This window comes from Asterias amurensis, chromosome 6, assembly GCF_032118995.1.
Source record: "Asterias amurensis chromosome 6, ASM3211899v1".
NCBI classification, from domain to species: Eukaryota; Metazoa; Echinodermata; class Asteroidea; order Forcipulatida; family Asteriidae; genus Asterias; species Asterias amurensis.
The window spans coordinates 24,939,481-24,959,831 of record NC_092653.1 but is presented as its reverse complement, the minus strand read 5'-3'; the positions used below and the strand labels follow the sequence as shown (position 1 = coordinate 24,959,831).

Below are 20,351 nucleotides of genomic sequence, written 5' to 3'. Positions count from 1 at the left end.
ACGGCTTAATAAATAACAAAAACAATAATAAACTAGAAATCAAGTGTTTGTTGAATGAACACAGAGGGGTTTCGTCTAATGACTATAAATGATTTAGTTGGGTTTTTCTTTTTTGAAGTGACATACAACAACTATCGCCACAGAGTGACACAGCAAATTCCAAAATAAACAGACCGTCAATATGTATAATGTTCGCCCTACAAGCTCAAACAAAAGTGCTGCTCTACAGGAAAGAATCTTCAACAACTCACCAGGTCCGTCATTTCGCCCAATCCAAAACGACACCAGCCCCTTAAAATCACTCCTCCCTCGTATCCGAACTGTACCCACCATAGCGACAACTAGACTTAAGACACTTCTCCCATAAACACAGCTTTCCGACTGAGTATAATCACCAGGTTTACAAATGAGACGCTAAAACTTCACAGACTTTGATCTAGACCAAAATAATCTGTTCATGCAGGATTTAGTCATTGGGTGTCTTAGGCAATAGACATTGGGTTTTTATTTAGAAAGGGTCAAAGGAACTGCCATCTTCCTGTATGTGGACAGACCTGGAAATAGAAGTCGTTGGGAAATAGAAGTCGTTGGGAAATAGAAGTCGTTGGGAAATAGAAGTCGTTGGGAAATAGAAGTCGTTGGTAAATAGAAGTCACTGAAAGGTGAGTACACATTGTCGATGTCAAAAAGCAACTTTGGTATGGACCTAATTCCGAAGAGGAAGTGGGGTTGGCCAGGGCACATGAAAGGTTCTATAATACACATAATGAGGTTCACAGGGTTCATTGTTTACACTGGCAACCGAGAACACACTTGTTCAGTGGGAAACATCAATGTCACAAAATTTGTATACCACAGTGTGATATGGGAATCTTTAAAGCGAGTTAAACCCAAAATGTTTTGATTGTAGTTTATGCTATGATCAGCATTAATACAGAAGTAAGTTTTGGATTACTTAGATGGAAGGTATCAGTTTGGTAGTCACTCTTAAAGGGTCTATGTAACTTTTGTAGGACAAAAATTACAATGTCCACAGATATACACTACACTTACACAGTTTGAAGATAATGATAGTAGAAAGCTTCCCTGAAAATATTACGTGCTGATGTGCTGTAGTTTTTGGGAAATGAGTAAAACAATGTCTCATGAGACAAAAATTATTTTAATCATTTACAAACGTATTTTCATGACATTGTTTTACTCATTTCTCAAAAACTACAGGACCTCGGTAAGTAATATTTGAAGGGAAGTTTTCCACTATCATTATCTTCAACCCCTGTAAGTTTAATGTAAATCTATGGACATTTTGAAAAGGTACCCAAATCCTTTAAAACTAATGGCAATGAAACATTATGGTTAGAAGCCATACACCAGCTTTCAACGACGGTAAAGCATTTTGAGAAACATTTCACTTGGAAGTAACGTGTTATGTAAAAGGGTATAAATTTTGAATCTCAGAAATGTTACTGTCAGAACAGCAAAACTACCGGTTTGGACACAGTGAACTATTTACTTCTCCCATTGGTGAGTCCTTTTTTTTTCCTCCAGAAATTTTTGAAACTCAAGGAGTTCTGAGAAATCAGGAAAAATCTGAAAAATTACACATGCCCGACCCTTCATTTTAAAATAACAATCAGACTAAATAGGTCTGCTGCCCTCATGAGTTTTCCCATTGCACACGCAAAGAAAAAGGATACTATCTATTTATGCTTACTTATAATCATCTTTTGATTCATGACCAAAAAGAACCCAAAATAAATAGCTGGAATAATAAGGTCAGGACCGCACTGTGCTATGACCAGCTGCTGTGCCAGGTACTATGGCTGAATTACTAGACTGAATTGAAGTGACATTCATAACATTGCTGGAAACTGACTCCTAATTATACCATGCCTAGCCGCCAAGCAAGGGTTTTAAAAATACACGCTAAGTACTTGACAAATTCAGTACAATGAGTACCCATCGAATAAAAATCAGGGCTGAATTTCATGGCTCTGCTTACCGTACAGAATCAGGGCTTACAGTAGCAGGGAATTCTGTGCATACGAAAAGCGTATTTCACAGATTATGGCAAATTTTGGCCTGTTACTAGGAAGTCTATGCTTACTCAGCTTGGGCAGAAATTCAGCACTAGAATAGTGATTGCAATCGCAGAATTTGCCTCCAGCACAGGTCATTGCCTTGGTGCCCTAGTGATAATCAACAATTTCTACATAGGGTGCCCTTTATCAAGGGAAAATGCCTTGGTGCCCTTGCCCTTTCAAAACAAAGTATACAGGCCTGAAAGTTGGATCTAACAATCATCGCTGAGTTTCACAAAGTCACCTATAATATAATATATTATGGTCCATTTCCAAAGAATTGGTGTTTGGAGAAAAATCAGTAAGGAGAATATCAATAACTTATATAAAAACAGATTTGAAAAACTTTGTTATTATTGACAGATTAGTCACATCATGAGACTGCTTGAATGTGAATGTTAAACCAAACACAGCCATGATGTAATGCAAATATTAGGATTCAACAAAATCAGTTGACAAACCTAGTTTCTTTTTCCTCATTTCTCTGATGGCCGTACGGATCTTTCTACGATCGTGGAAGTCAGTCGTCTCAAGGAGCTGAATTAGAAAGAAAGAAGAAAGTATTTGTGAAACAAAGGAATTAGCTGTTGCACAATGCTTACAAATCAAAACAGCCTGTTCTATAAATGCTCACTGTTGAAATAGCCTGACATTTTGACCATAACGATTTGTGGTTATATTTTGTTATCAGATATCACTTACCCATTACTTTATACTGTTTGGTTTGTGATAACACAATGTGATTAGATCTACTTATTACCTGTGTATAAGAACTTGTCTTTACTCTACTACCAAGGAATACATTTTAGAAGTCAGGGAGTTTATAATAATAATAATTTGGGAGGCTCATCATCCTTAATCCCAGTTGATAAACATCTGATAAGCTACTTGTGAAGGACAGCGGATACAACTTGTCTGAGTTGCCTTTGGCACAATGACCCAATAAAAGTGTTTGATTTGTCATTAGATACGCATAAAGCTGCAGCAAATTATTATAAGGAAATGAAAGTGCAAATACAAATTATAAAAACAATAACTGCAGTAAAGGCAGACAAGTCAACTTTGTAAACTTTATCTTGTCACAAAGGTAACTTTTGTCTTGCTTACTACTGCGGAGTAAATTTTTCAGAATTCGGGAGACTTTTCAGTTCTGAAAAGAACTATCCTGCTTTTTAACTATACTACCTGGGCAGAAGATAGCAACATTTTTAATTGGAGTGAAGTGAGTTCTTAATTGGTCTCAACCATTACACTAGCATGCTCTCCTCAGCTTCAAAGCGAGACAGTTCTCTAAAGATCTAATCTACCTGGCAAGTAGATACACACATGGCGTTACCAAAAACCATATTGATACCTCACCATGCAATGCCTCAAATCCCAGTATAGCATTAGTGTTATGATTTAAGTACACCATCAGCATACCACGATGGCACTGACCGGACCATTCAACTGGAATGCATCCTATTTGCAATTCTCAACACATCGATGTTTACACATGTGCCGATCTGTGTTTTGATTCTCTTATTTTGGAAGCTGTGAGTTTCACTCCTGAAAGGGCAAGATATTTTATTTCCCCCAAAGGTAAAGGGCACTTCTGATTAGCATGCCATATTAATAACAAACCTTTAAAGTTAAGCTGTTATCCATATGTTCAAGGGGCAAAAACATTTGTAATTACTTCATGAAAATTAGGTAATTAGTACCTAAGATATATGGACTATTTTTCTGCAAAGGTTAAAGCAACGTTGTGTGTGGGGTTAGTTCTAAACTGTTTGGCATTCTGGACCAGCACGCACAGGACTAGCACGCTTAACCCTTATTTTTAAAGCAATGTTAAAAGGGGCAAACACTTTTCTATTTTATTCAGGGAAATTAGGTAATTAGTGCTCGTGATATGGACTGGAGGAAAACACAAGAGATTTGGTATTCTAGGAAAATCCCCGCAGTCAGGTAGGGACTGAAAACCCAATCCACATAGTGCCCCCAGTGGGATTTGAACCAGCAGCCGATTTAAAAAAACTTTACGCATCTGCGTAAGTCCACTTGTGCAACATTTATGGCGCAGATGCGTAAAGTTTCATGAAATCGGCTGCTGGGTCCTAGAGGTGGAAGGCGAGGAAAGATACCTTAAAGGCAGTGGACACTATTGGTAAATACTCAAAATAATTATAAGCATAAAACCTTAATTGGTAACAAGTAATGGGGAGAGGTTGATAGTATAAAACATTGTGAGAAACGGCTTCTCAATTTTCGAGAAAGAAGTAATTTTCCACAAATTTGATTTCAAGACCTCAGATTTAGAATTTGAGGTCTCAAAATCCAGCATCTGAAAGCACACAACTTCATGTGACAAGGGTGTTTTTTTCTTTCATTATTATCTCACAACTCCGACGACCCATTGAGCTCAAATTTTAACAAGTTTGTTATTCTATGCATATGTTGAGATACACCTAGTGAGAAGACTGGTCTTTGACAATTACCAATAGTGTCCGGTGTCTTTAAATATACGCCAATCTGACAGCGTGGTATGAGCTAAAGCTTCAGATCTGCCAACTTTAGGGCTATAGATAGCTCAATTAGAAGAGCGCCAGCAGGTTAATACAAATGGAGGTTGCAGATTCAAGTCGCACTCTACTCAAATGTCTTTGATCAACCCACAAATTATGTATAAATCGGTGAACATTCAAATCTTTGATAGTGCACAACCTTTAATTGATACCTACTTGCTATTGAAAGTTTTAATTGTTTAGACTACCTTGAATGAAATCAGGTCCATGGAACTAAAGATAAATCTAACATGAAGGACATGAAGTGGGTCAGTGTACAGGCTGGTCCATTAAGAACCCAAGACCTATTGTTAGGGGTTAATGACCTCACATTAACGCAGCACCTGCAAGTTGTGTATCTTAGCTGCAAGGGGAATAACACAAACTCAGAGTGTGGTCCTCGGCTACTCAAACCTCTACCATCAAAATAGCGCCAGCAAGCAAATATCATTCTACTACATGCAAGTATGGATGTGAATGTAACATGTCCTATCTCTGCCTCACATTTTTCTGGCAAAACAGCTTTTCTCTGTACTTTCATTGAACAAAATTTCTTCAGAAGGGCCCGACCAAGGCTGCTTCTTATCCAGGATGCACTTTCTAAAGATGATAAAGTGACCCTGACATGAAGGTTTTGATGAGCCAGAAGAATCCCACAAAGCATTTATAACTAGAAGGCTTCTCATAATAAAACTTTCTCTTTGATTGTCACATTTGAATCCGCAAATAGGAGACTTTTAGACAAAATATCTAGCACTCAAGCAAAACTTCTCTATAGAAAGGTTTGCGGTACACCATGTAATGACTATCTCTAATGAGTTGGGGTGGTTCTGAAAAGAACCGTTGGTTTCAACTCGTTCTCAGAGTTGAAACCATTGAAACCAACGGTTGTTTTCAGAACCACCCCAACTCATTAGAGATAGTCACTACATGGTGTTACCGCAAACCTTTCTATATCGTATTTCCACCATGCAAAGTTTCAAATCCTACAAAACTTCTTTGCCAACCTGCAAATACGCTTGACTTAATGTGGAATTCACTGCTTCCGCAAGCGCCGATTCTTTGCTACAGTAAGCAGAGCCATGAAATTGGGCCCTGAAATGGCAAGATCTAACGCTAATGGCGTACCAACAGGATTGAAATGTTGATTCATCTGAGTCGGAAAGAATAATCCCTAGTAAAAATAATATTCACACCTCGTACAAACACAAACTTGCTACAATCAGAAATGTAATGACCACTGGCTTAACATCTACCATAACAGGACTAAGCATCATCGTACATGTTTAGAAAACACCTGCTAAACCATGCACTAAATCCAGTGTTATTTTGTCCACTTCAGGGATAACAATTTTCCCAAATCTCTTCTGGAATTTTAAATCCCCTTTAAGAAATCCCCGAAGTGTTCAGATTTAATTCAAGTCCTTTCCAAGGCCTTATCGCTCCGGTTTCTATTAAAGAAGAAGGGGGATTATCTTCGGTGGAATCGTAAAGGACTGTATAAAGAGCTACTCTCACTGATCACTTTTATCTTGCGGCATTATATTTTCACAGTTTGGTATCAACGGCCTATAATTGGTGATTATTGACTGGTCATGCACATGGTGGTCCTATGGTGTGGCAGTAACAAATTATTCTTTAAAACCAAACTAGGGAAAAGAAAGCTGGGATTTATAGTTTAAAGTATCTTGGAAAACACACACAAGGTGACGCTGGACAAACAGAAAACCAAACAAGAAAGAAAGTTATGGATTAAGAACTAAGTAAGAAACTTTGCATGGTGGGAATACAATCTATTGAGGTCTGCAAAGACATCATGTATGTAAATCTCTCTTTAGGAGTTGTGGTGATTCTGAAAAGAGCTGGTGATTTAACAATCTCTCAACTACATGTAGACTCTTTGAACCACCGGTTCGTTTCAGATCTTTTCAGAGCCACCACAACTATTTATAGGTTTTATCTAGTGATGTTTATGTGTCTCTGTAAATCTCACCGGATTAAGAACTGCACATTTGGAGTTTGTTTACATGGAACCATAAGTGGACAGTTATCACTACACTTCAAATTCTTCTTTTCAAAAGTAGTTTGAAATCTTCAAGACAAATACAAATTCATAATGAATTTTGAACACAGAATTTGAGTGAGAAATTACCTCTTTCTCAAAAATTACATTACTTCAGAATCTGTTTCTCACCTTTTTTTGTACTATTAGTAAAAATAACAGCTCTCCATTTTTCGATACCAAGTAAGTTTTCATGCTAAATATTGTGTTGAGTAATTATCAAATGTGTCAAGCAGCCGATTTCACAAAATCCTAGGACAAGTCACTCATCTTAACTTAAGGCCCAGTCCCACTGCAGCGATAACGAGAGCGATAACGATAACGATAACGACGCAAAGATAATGCATTCTATTGGTCAAATGAGCGTGTGCGTATTCTGTGTGGAGCAATTCAACCAATAAAACGTGTTCTCTTTGCGTCGTGATCGTTATCGTTCGCGTTATCGCTGCAGTAGGACCGGGCCTTTAGGATGGGTTCAATGAAACTAACTCATCCTAAGTCCTAAGATTAATCTTAAGGTAGGAAGAGTTGGTGAAATCGACGGCAGTGCCTTTTATTATTTGTAATTGTCCACCGAAGCACATCCATTTATAACATTCGGCAATTGTGCCCCCCACAAGTCAGAAACAAATTGTGACATTTCAAACTGCCTCTTTCACAACAAAGCCGCCACATCACAACTGCTATCCTTTTATGATCGTAAAAAAACATAAAACCTCCATACATCGAGTCACCTTCTATCCAAGTCCTACAATAACATATATGCAAGCTTCTGGAGTTCTTCCACCCCAAAACACCAGCTTCAGGGACATGAATCTCAAGTTTAGGCAAAAAAAATAATGTTTAGCGTCCCCAACCGCTTCCTTTTTAGACACCGCTTCCTTTTTTTGTCCTATCTTTCTTATATGAAAAATTAAAAAACTAAATTTGACAATCTCAGACGAAAATGAAAATGTTTTGAAAATAGCCCAACTGGTCATCTTTAAGTCGGCGGGCCATTTTGTTGTGGGGGAATAAAATGAAGGACAAAGAAGGCCCTCCTCCTTTCTTTTATCAAAAAGGCAGGACCCTAAACAAGTTTCTTTTTTTTGGCCTTATCAGATTGATATTTGTAGGTCATGACCTCCTCATTGTGCCCTAACTATGCCCTTTGGGGATCATCCCAATCCCTCTGCTACTACAAACACGCTCCCTTGACAGACCATGCAAGAAATTATTTGATTTCCATAGACTGAATAATGTACACAGAAAAGTGTCATCGCACCTTGATGACCATTCACACACTATTAATACCCGGTGTGGATTAAGGGCAAAGGTTCTAGGAATGTGGAAATGTACACTACCGTGCACTTTCTACTCGGGGGTGAAATATTTTTGGTTCTTCTTCATCATGGAACGCTGGTTCTATATCAGGAATTTGATGAACCAGTAGGAATTATTGATGTTTATGATGACTTATCCTTAAATTACTCTACTTACTTATGAAAACAACTAAGTGATTAAATGAGCGTCTTATCATAACTTTAACAACTAAATAGCAGAACTTAGTAAGCTTGCCATTTCACTGGTCCCTCAATTTTTTCATTCTGTCCATATTTTAAAACAATAAGGGATGCTATTTCATTAGAGAACTAGCCAGCAGGACCACTTCATAAATGCATAAGATTGCACAAGCAAAAAGCAGATCTCTAAGGACCTAGCTTATTGGCCAAACTTCCATTGTTTTGGTTCTGAGGAGAACCCTGGAATTATTTTCTGTTTGTTTGGGTTCTCTCCAAACCTCAAACTAGATACTCTTTATCTTACAAACCAGTGGAACAATCTTCATTGTCAAACCATCACGCCATTTCACTTACTGATTTGAAAACATCGCTTAAAATTCGTCTTACCAGACTTATTATACATTTGTAGTTGCTAAGTAGGCTCTTTATTGCATTCTCATTCCTGATCGTTGTAATTATTAGGTGACTCATTTCTGTGTAAGAACACTGTTTATAAATGCAAGGCCTGGAATCACAAACAGGCGCCACGGCCTCCCATGCCTCTTGGCCTTAGTGCCCTTCAAAACTTTTCCATCAACTTTAAGATTTTCCAGTGGAAGTGTCCTTTAGTAAAAATGAAAATGGCCTTGCCCTTTCAAAGATGAAATTCCAGGGCCTGAAATGCTGAGATAATAATTATTATTTGGTGATTCGATGTTGTTTACCCTAATTGTTTCAATAATTATTTTGATTTGATTATTCTATATTGCTGAAGAGGTAAAAGATCTGAAGTATTTTAATAGGAAGTGGGGGAGGTAGGAATGTACGTCGAGAGGTGGTTGGGCATCTTGGCACCATAAAAGGAAGCTGACCTACACCCTGGTAAAGTCACTCACTGTTCACCCGAGACTCTCTACTCTATTTACATTCATTTGAATATACATCTGTTAGATTCTTCATGTATGCCGAGGTACTTATGAGTGGGAGCAGTTTATAATGTGGTGGCACAACTGCCAGTGTTTGTCAGTTACTGCTGAAAGTTAATGCTCATTGCAAACCGTGATCGGAATTTTTGACCGATGTAAGTTTATGACTTTGGAAGCTTCTGGATTGTATTAAGAGCGTGCGTGTCTGCACGTACTGTAACCTCATCATGTTAAGAAACAAAACAGCAAAGAATAACTTGCTACATGGAGAGGGTACCACAAAACATCCAACTAAAATCCCACACACCCATAACAAGGCTGGTGATAGAACATTTACAGTCACTGCAGCAAAGGAGTGGAACAGTCTACCACGCTCAATCCAAAATGCTAAATCAACTGACAAACTCAAGCAAATGATCAAAACATACCTTTTTCAACATTAATCAACTTATTGCATTCAGGTGGCTTTCATTTCATTTAATTCAATTGATTTTTCATTCCTTAAATAAAATGCACCCATGGGGTTACCTTGCATAGTGCACCATGTGCCCAATAGGGACCCCCAGGCAGGTTAACTAATAACCTCATAGGGTGCAACTTGCACCCATTGAAATGCACCATAAACCTCACTGGGTGCAGCATAAACCTCACTAGGTGCACCGTGCACCTACATGTAACAGTCCAATAAAGTGCATCATGCACCCATATAGGATCAGTATTAACCTTGAATGGTGCACCATGCACCAGAGGGTTAACAATAAACCTCATAGGGTATAGCTTGCAACCACAATGGTTTACTGTAAAACCTCACAGGGTGCACCATGCATGCACAGTGGGATACTATAAACTCACTAAGCACCCGAGGGTTAACAATAAACCTCTTAGGGTACACCAACCACCCATGAGGTTTCACTGTGAAACCTCACAGATGCACCAGGCACCTGAGGGTTCATTGCCTGAGGCATCATAGGGTAGGGCTTGCACCCTTGCACTAAAAATGGGTTCACTATAAACCTTAAATGGTGCACCATCATGCACATACCTGAGCGCTATATAAGAAGCCACTATTATTATTAATTATTATTATAAGGGGTTACCATAAACCTCACAGCTAACACTCAATGCACCTATGGTTGTTAACAATTAACTTCACAATTAACTCCCGTTCTGTACGGGATAGCCGCAACAGGCGTTTGTACAGTAGCTGACAGATGCAGATGCAGAACTTCACAGGGTGCACCAGGTATTTTGGGATTCACCAAAGGCCTTGCAAGGTAAACTGTGCACTAAAAGAACAAACCTCACATGGTTGTCACACCAATACTGTACATCTGGATCTAGATATTATACTCCGATAAAAACGGATACCCGCATCGCATCAGAGTTTTAAGCACCATAAGCTTGAATGTACCTCTATGCTCTGAGGGTGTATGACTCCACATGCATTAGGCCTACTGTACAACATAACAACACTGTATCCATAACAAGACCTAATCACAACCCCAATGCACTTGAACTTTCTGCATAAAATTCATGAGGTCTTGTTTTGTGGATTGTTAACGAACACGTGAACATGACCTCCAAGTCAAATTGTGCCCCACTTAATTTAACATGCACGGTAAGATTATTCAAATTTGGCGCAAGAGGCGTAAAGAACGGGCTAACACCATTATAAATATGAAGGTCTGGTCTTAACTGACTTAACTCTGCTTAGGTCCAACTTAAAAGTGCATTTTTGGTGTTAACAGAGTTTATTGTCTGTTTGGTTTGATGGTGTGTTGTAGTGGCATACATTACTACACACTTCTCGCTCGAACACTGTCCGGACCCACTGTGTATTAAAGGCAGTGGACACTATTGGTAATTACTAAAAAATAATTATTAGCATAAAACCATACTTGGTAACGAGTAATGGGGAGAGGTTGATAGTATAAAACATTGTGAGAAACAGCTCCCTCTGAAGTGACGTAATTTTCGAGAAAGAAGTAATTTTCCACGAATTTGATTTCAAGACCTCAAGTTTAGAATTTGAGGTCTTGAAATCAAGCAACTGAAAGCACACAACTTCATGTGACAAGGGTTGTTTTTTCTTTCATTATTATCTCGCAATTTTGACGACCAATTGAGCTCAAATTTTCACAGGTTTGTTATTTTATGCATATGTTGAGAAACACTAAGTGAGAAGACTGGTCTTTGGCAATTACCAAGAGTGTCCAATGTCTTTAAATTGGACATCTTTTTGTTCAGATGGAACGTAATGGTGTGTTTATTAAGTACTGTAAACATTGACACTGTGAAGACTGTACCCAAACCAGTGATTTTAGCTCTAGGCTATGTAGTTTAACTCAAGACCAGAAAAATCTGGTGGTAGTGTGTTTTGGATTGACTAGTAATAACCTCATCGTGTAATATATGGGGGGAAAAAATTGTTTTGTCGAAATGCTGAATTTGCGTCTTTTTATGTTTCAATTCTGTTGAGTACACTCTACTTATGGCACTATGTGACTGTACTAAATGGTTTCAGCTTTTTCTCAAATTAAAGACATTATTGGTAATTGTCTAAGACCAGTCTTCTCACTTCGTGTATCTCAACATATGCATAACATAGCAAACTAGAAAATTTGAGCTCAATCGGTCATCGAAGTTGCGAGATAATAATGAAAGAAAAAAACACCCTTGTCACACGAAGTTGTGTGCTTTCAGATGCTTGATTTTGAAACCTCAAATTCTAAATCTGAGGTCTCAAAATCAAATTCATGGAAAATTACTTCATGTCACTTCAGAGGGAGCCGTTTCTCACAATGTTTTATACCATCAACCTCTCCCTATTACTCGTTACCAAGTAAAGTTTTATGCTAAGTAATTACCAAAAGTGTCCACTGCCTTTAATTACCAGAGCTACACCTACTAATTTTACTAATTGTAGTTAAAACAGGTGTTCTTACCATTTTTGATAGCGCGTCTTCATCTGTAACTGTTTTAAGCTTCTGTTCCAGTTCGGGGTTTGAATGATCCTCAGCCATTTTGTTTGAGATGTAAGTTTTGTCCAAGTTGTTGTTACAAGAAGCCACTACTAAGCCGGGTATAGCTCCAAACTGAATCTCACGTAGTGCTCTACGGATCTGTCGTCTGGTTGTAAAATCGGTACAAACTTCCAACTGATAAAGGAAAACAAATCAACACAAATAAAACATGTTAAACTTTATTTTAGACTGTTTCAGCCACAGGAGTAGGTGCTAACGTGTCCCTGATGACAGTTGATTTGGGTTGATAGCCCAAATCAGTTAGGAGTATCCCTCACCTTGACGTTGGGTCTTCTGAGTTATGTGATATCACGTAACTCAATAATGATTCAACTAAAGAATCACAAGCGAGAGTGGATGAAACTTTTTAACAGTTTGTTCGTCAATTGGTGAATTAAGTGACATTTTTGTTGACAGTTCAATAAATCAATAAAATCGTCAATTAATCAAAGTAACCAATTAAACAATTGAAAGTAACTAACAAAATAAACAACGAAAATAGAGAAATTGAGAAAATTGAAAGCTTTCTAATCTTGAAAGAATTTTCAACCCCAAGAGAGGGACAAAACACTGAAATTGTACCAGAAAACCACAAAGACTAAACATTAATGCCAATATCCTTTTCTTTCTTTTGTTTAATTTTTTTATTTGTTTATTTTTAAAGTAGCAACTAGATTATAAAGCTTTAGATTGACACGTGCCTATCCTGTCGGCCGTTTCGGGAGTAAGAATGTACACCAAGGTACGCAGTTGCGTTCTGCGCTGTACAAATCAATTTGCAATCAATATAAAATAAAGTTTTGGATAATAACGGTTCAAATTTATAGAACATACATCAAAACCTGGTTATAAAGTTTGTTTACGATTTAAAAAAAATGACTTTATAGCTTTGTTGACATAATTATGTAGATAAACTTTATAACTTTGTTGCAATGATTTAAAATAGGTTAACATACCCAGTCAAACATTCAGCAATACATTAATTAAAGGAATGAAACACAAAACAAAAAGGTCATGAATTAGCTGAACTTTTTTCATTGATGTTCAGAGATTTTTGAAAACAAAATCATTGAGTAATTCTTCTAAAGGTTTTACAAACAAGCATTTGATGTGCCATGCATAATTGATTAAACGACAATAAAGTTTTACAATATCCTTCCTCCATTGTTACCCAAATCACCAGAAGAAACTTGTTCATTTTTAATTTACATGAAGTTTACTTTGAATAATTTTTCAGATTTGGCATTTATTTGTTGCTTCAAATAAACCAGTCCCCAAAACAGCAAAGACAAACCCAAAATAAGTTTCAGGAAAAAACTTACCCACTAAATAATAAAACTCCACAGAAAAATCACAGTGATATCAAAATAATAATGCCAGCGCAAAGAGTAACATTCCAATATCCACAGAGCTTGCCGAACTCAAACGCAAAATACCTCCACCTCAGAAAGGGAAAAAAACCTGTGACAGGTCTCGGCGCAAAATCCGAATACCAGTAAGGTACTGTATCCTCCCTAGCAAGGCAGCTGCAAAGCTGGTCCGACCAAGTGTATGATGGACGTAAGTTGGTCTATCAACTATTGGCAAATATGTGCCTTCATAAAGGCATTGAATGTAGACCTACGTGATGTCTACTACTGGGGTTTAATGATCTTAAAGGGGAAGGGAAGTACTGACCATGTATCAATGTCTGAGGTATTGCACACAGAACTTAAGTGTTAAATGATCAGGACTTGTGCTTTAAAAGGAAGCCTATATTTGTCTGTCAAAGTTCAGTATGCTCACTTTGAAAATTTGGCTCAATTATTCATTGAAATTGCAAGGAAATATTGAAAGAAAACACAACCTTATTTGCAAAGAATTGTGTGCTTTAAGACATCTGAGAACTGAAGCCTTTCTCAGGTTCAAATTTTTGGGTGAAATTCATGCTTTTTTTATTCAAAAGGGGTCTTTCTAACAATTTTATAAAATCAACTGCTCTCCAGTGCTCTTTACTAATTAAGTTTGTTTTGGGTGAAATTGCCGCTTTCTGTTTTTAAAAGGGGTATTTCTAACAATTTTGAAAAATCAACTGCTCTCCAGTGCTCTTCATTGTAAAGTTTGATTCAGCTTTGTATTTCTACAGCAGCTTAAAAGTCAAAACACTTCATCAACAAAAATATTCTCTGACAAAACTTGGTAGTGAAAGTCACAAACCCATGGATCTGAACCAATGTTTGTGCCCTTTAAGCAGTAAGCCAGAGTAAGAGATACATAGCTTGCCAACAGTGAGGTTTAGCGGAGAATAAACACTATGACCAATTCATCATCTGTCCAAGTCACACACGTTAAACAACCCGCACGTTTCTCAGTGACAGTAGAGCGATGTGGATGCAGTTAGCTGGAGACTGGGGGTGAAATATGTGGAAAAGGTTGACGGGTTCGGAAATGGTATCCACTGTAAAGAGATCAACCATATATAGTCAAGAAGAACAGCCTGAGCGGAGACGCTACTTCAAGATCTACAATCAATTTTCCATTTCCCTTCCGGGGATGATCTGTATACAGATTTGACTCATGAATAAAAAATAATAGATATTTTTCTTCCATGGAAATCATTTTTGCAGCAAAAGGCTTTCTGTATTTCTTAGGGAATGATATTTCCTTCCGGTTTCAAATCTGCATGGTCTCAAGAAATAGCACCTCGTGAATGGAAAAAAAAGGGATACATATTCAACTGAGTTTGTATTTGACTTTTCAATTAAGCATTTCTGTACGCGTCTGTTTGTGCAGCAACTGTGTACAAAGCCTATAAACATTGGCAAGTAACGTGTTTTTCGCAGAGACATTTTATTTATTTTTTTACATCAAATTTTGTATTTAATTTTAAACCAATTGGGGTGTTTAACTCAGATCCAAGGGCTGGGGAGTATTAATAATATATTTTTATGCAGGATTTACAACATGCAAAATCGTTCTGCATGTTTCAGATAATGCAAAAAATAATCAATTTTATGCAATTATTTTATTCTGAGTGTTATTATTATTTTTCTATCTTTCTGATTATGAAATCAAAGGATCCTCGAAAGTGACCAGCTCTTTGACCAATGAGCCTGAGGATGATGTTCAGAATTCTTAGTTATAGATGTGGCCCGAGGAAAAACAAAAAAAATAGGGAAGACGCATACAACCAGACCAACGACTGAAAACCCTATTCTATTCACACGCACGGCTCTGGGTCCATTTCATAAAGCCTGTAAGCGCAAAAACATGCTAAGCACTGAAAAACATGCTTAGCAGAAACAGGTTTCCAGCCCAGATTATAATTTGTATATTGTTGCGACAGGAGCCCCACTAATGTTTTGCTTAGAAAAAGAAATATATGCTAAGAAGTATTTTCTGCTTAACAGCTTTATAATATTGGGTCCGGGGCCAAATCAAACAGGCTACTTCAGAACAAAAAAGTAGCTAAGCACAACAAAAGTATGCTTAGCAGAATAAGGTAACCGGCCAAAACACCATTTTGTGTCCTGCTCATTTTTGCTTAGCAGGAAACTGTAAAGCAATACTCACCGCATAAACAGCTCTATGAAGTCGAACCCTGGGCCCAATTTCATAGAGCTGCTTAAAAAAATATATAAAACAAACAGCGACAAAATTATCTTACAAAATATTGTTACCAGCCAAATTGTGATTTCTCATATGTGACTGATATTCTGAAATTGAGTCCTGTGCCCAATTTCATAGAGCTGCTTAAGCATAAAAATTAGCTAAGCGCAACAAAAATTAGCAGAATAGGATAATAATAATATAATAATAATAATAACCCGTTTTTATATAGCGCTTTTCACACCCGGAGGGCGTCCCAAAGCGCTTCACATTATTACCCCTGGTCACTGGGCCTTAATTCACTCCTTAAAACATCTCAGCTCCCTGGTAGGGAGTATGCAGCCTGTGCAACATTAATATGCGCTACTCGGCTAAATCAACCACAAGAACCATCTCTGCCCTCGCAGGTACCCATTTACCCCTGGGTGGAGAGAAGCAATTATAGTTAAGTGTCTTGCTCAGAGACACAAGTGTCACGACCGGGATTCGAACCCACACTCTGCTGAACAGAAGCATCAGAGCTTGAATTCGGTGCTCTTATCCACTCGGCCACGACACCCCACAGGATAAGGTTACCAACCAAACTAACATGTACATGTACAATTTGTGACTGGTATACTGCTCATTTCTGCTTGGCAACAAATGTTTAAGCAATATTCTCTGCTAAAACAGCTCTATGAAATTGGATTTGAACCAAGATCCGGATTTAAGGGAGGGGATAACAAACACTAAGTCAACATGAACCTTCTAACATCACAATATCTTGTAAAAGATATAAAAATATTTTGCTCTGCAAATCGACTCCCAAGTGGGAAAGAATGATAGAATCAATATGAACTTATTTCATTGTCCAGGAATTTCCTCTTGGATTCCATCAGCAGTTGAGTGAAGACAGCTCTGTGTACATAAACCTTTCCCAGGAGAGCGGTACAAGTTTATACTACAGCATTACTCCATGTGTAAGGGTGATTCTTAATGAGTCTGGGGAATAACCCTCTGGTCTGTTTACCAGAACTTAATTATTTAAAATGATCTCAAATTACCAAAAGGTTGGCGTACTTATAAAATGTGTATGCAGGCTGTGAACTTGAATCGGTCCTGCAGCCTAATTCAGGGCTGGAATTAAACTGAGGTCTCGGTTGCCCCTGGTCTTGGACTTGGTGCTCCTTCAAAAGTTTCCCAAGGACTTCAAGATTGTCCAGTGCAAGTGTCTTTTTTGCAAAATTAAAATGGCCTTGCACTCTCGAAGATGAAATTCCAGGCCTGAACATTGTATAAACATCCACGTTTGACTTTCTTATAGCATTTCAGCTTCACAACTAATGTCTCAGGAAAGCGACCTGTGAAATGTATGAGCACATACAGCTTGAAGAAAATTTAAAACAACTATTAACTCAACTTGTTTACATGTGGTCCTCAGTCCAACAGAGTTAAAAAACATGCAGTTGGATTTTGAAGGGTTCAAGGGTAATTCCAATGTTTTAACGCATGCCTGATATTTCACGGAGGCAACGAAGGCGATTGCCTTCATGTCCCCTGGTCATTGCCTTGGTGCCATTGAAATGCTCAAGTACAAGTTTGCAATTTCATCATAGGGGGCTTTTTACAAGGACGAAAATGCCTTGGTGCCCTTGCCCTTTCAAAAACGAAGCATACAGCCCTGGTCAATAAGGAATGCTGGTTGGAATGGACTCCATACTGCATGTTATACCATTCCCGTACAAATATACAGCCCATCCCACTTGTGTCATTTATTGTGCAGTGGCATTCAAGAATTCCATGGTAAAACATGTGTCAACATTTAATGACAATCTTTGGGAATAAAGTGTGACAAGCTGATAGTGGATCGAGTTCACCCTTGACAACATCATCACTTCAAGATAGTAAATTACAGTCAGGTGCATTGGAGCTAAATAATGATGTGATTGGGTTGTGGATAATTAGTGTAACAGCCCTGGAAGTATATGGGAGGAGGTTGCCCCTGGTGTTGGCCTTGGTGTCCCTTCAGAAGTTGCCCAAAGACATGGAACCCATGCCTTAGTGGCCTTAGTTGGGTACCTTTTCAAAATGTCCATAGATTTACATTAAACTTTTTGAGAAATGAGTAAAACAATGTCATGAAAATACGTTTGTAAATGATTAAAATAATTTTCGTCTCATGAGACGAAAACTATTTTCATGACATTGTTTTACCCATTACCCCAAAACTACAACACCTAAGCACATAATATTTTCAGGGAAGCTTTCTACTATCATTATCTTTAAACTGTGTAAGTTTTGTGTAAATTTGTGGACATTGTGTTTTTTGTCCTACAAAAGTTACATAGACCCTTTAAAAATGAAAAATCCAGGCCTGCAAGTGTGCCTTTAAAACTTTAATGGACAGTAGGACCATCTCCACCAGGTCTTGAGGTTTCTGGCAAGATGCCAAAGGCTGATAACCCAGTGGGTATTTCAAGCTCTGCTGAAATGTTCTTACATCTGGAATAGTCACCAGGATGTAAGGGTTGATGCCGAACAGGGGTATTTTCTTTTTGCAGAGTTTGGAAATCGATGAGTAAACAATTTCTTTATCAAGTTGTAGGTCTGCAAGCTAAATGGATTTGTAAAATATTAGAAAAGATGTTGAGAAGTTATTGAAACCAGCATGCTGGTTTAAAAAACAACATTCACTTCATTTATAAGGGAAGTTCCTTTTCTAATGTTAGTATAGAGCTATAATGTGATGCTGTATAGTATTACAAATCAGTATCATTATCACAATATCTGTGGTATCATACTCATAATATTTGTGATACAGATGTTTTTTGTTGACTCATGACCAGGAACCAATTTCATAGAGCTGCTTAAGCAGAAAACTTTGCTTAAAAATTTGCTGTTCAGCAGAAACGAGCATGGATACCAGTCACAATCTGTGGTAAGACAAATAGTGAATGTTTCAATATCCCCTTTTTGCTTAATGTTTAAAGAGACCTGTCTGAGCAACAGGGGGGGGGGGGTCCATGGTTCAAATCCTGCTCTAGTAAATGTGTCTTTTTTGTTCAACCCCAAACCCCAAATCATTTAAAGTTTACCCAGTCAGTTTCCCCTGGGGTTTTTAGTTTAGTAACAATTATTGAGAAGTTGCTTAAAACAGATCACTCAAGTTTCATTATTTGTCAAAGTTACTACAGTGGCAGTGTTTGCTTCACCTTGGCTCTTATCATCAACTTATTCAGTTTTAAATACACAAAAGATAAAAACAATCTTTGTTTACCCCCAAAAACTTTGATTACCCTGATTGGTTAGCAACAACTGAGCTGTATTTGCTTGATGAAATATCTCAGTTGTCAAAGGACACAGGTGTGCAAAAAGCTCTCCTCAATAAATTAAGAGGTGTAGTTTATTACTCTCCTTGTTCTTCTTTTAAATGGAGAGTATATATACCTTTAAGGTAAGTACTCAACAATTAACTACCATAAAAACTTATGGTAAAAAGCAGCAAAGAGCATTGGAGAACGGTTCAAAGTATTGAACAATGCTAAAAAAACGACCACCTTTAAAGCAATGCAGTTTTAGAGAAAGAGGCAACTTTACCAACAAATTTGATTCTCAGACAGACTCTAGGCATACAGTCTTACTCATGCATCTGAAAGCACACAATTCTATACACTGATGATGTTTTTCCCCATTTTTTTCTGGCAACTTATTTGACCAGTTGAGCCATAATTGTTCACAGTTTTTTTTTTTTAAGCATGTTGGGATACACAAAGTTAAGAAGATGTTTGGTTTGCGGTAACACCATGTGTATCTACTTGCTAGGTAGATTTTGTTCTTTTGAGAATTTGTCTTGCTAAATATTCTACTACCGAGTTCATTTTTGCCTTTAAAACAACTTACTTGCAATCTCTAATTATTTGGATGTTTACATTTAGAATATCAAATCAAGGAGATCGAACTTCATGTTAAGCCATCCTTCTAAGGTCACCACTTCATGATTTGACAGAACATAAATCATCATTGTAAGCTACTCACTGGTTGGATTAAAAGTTGATGATGGATACAAACCTGATATGATTATTAGGTTATACATGTTCACCATAAATTATCTCCAAAGAGAAATGTGCCAGTAGGGTCACTGCATGCTTTTGGAAAGGAAGCACTTGAAATAACAAACGGCACCAACAGCAATGGGAGACTTTGGAACGCTAGGTGGCAGCAGACTTACCAGGTAAATTTCCATTGTTAACGTAGTTCTGAGCATGCGCACTTTACCACGAACAATTGATTTTACCTGGTAAGTCTGCTGCCACCAAGCGCCCCAAAAGTCTCTCATTGCCGTAGTGCCCTGTACTTTTGATGTGGTGCCCTTTGCAAAGTTCAGATACACACTTAACTTTTCCTAAAAAAAGTGGTCTTTATGAAAGGAAAATTGCTGCGCCCACTCAAGAGCTACATTACATGTAAGCTCAAGGCCTGAAGAGGTACTGGTAAATTCAATCTAAGCGACTAATATTTTACCCAGAGTATCAAAATTAAGGCAGGGGCAGATCCAGGTTGTTGTTTTGGTGGTGGGGTGAGGGGGAGGGCTGGGGAAGGAGAGATGCAGTAATGAGGTAACTACATGTAGACATGTTTCATTGGGGAGGGCTATGTATTAAACCA

At 37.8% G+C, this 20,351-nt stretch overlaps 1 protein-coding gene across 5 annotated transcripts in view; it reads right to left on the bottom strand.

Annotated features, from left to right (window-relative positions):
- LOC139938218 (uncharacterized) overlaps nucleotides 1-20,351 on the bottom strand; it is a 99,285-nt gene that overhangs the window by 67,409 nt on the left and 11,525 nt on the right. For 4 of the 5 annotated variants that reach the window (XM_071933620.1, XM_071933621.1, XM_071933622.1 and 1 more), the window contains exons 2-3: nucleotides 12,042-12,254; nucleotides 2,543-2,618 (exon numbers count right to left, since the gene is read on the bottom strand). In XM_071933620.1, the coding sequence (XP_071789721.1) occupies nucleotides 2,543-2,618; nucleotides 12,042-12,254 (289 nt within the window). Of the gene's footprint in view, nucleotides 1-2,542; nucleotides 2,619-12,041; nucleotides 12,255-13,441; nucleotides 13,674-20,351 lie in introns of those variants that run through there. The other variant, XM_071933623.1, reaches the window with a different exon arrangement.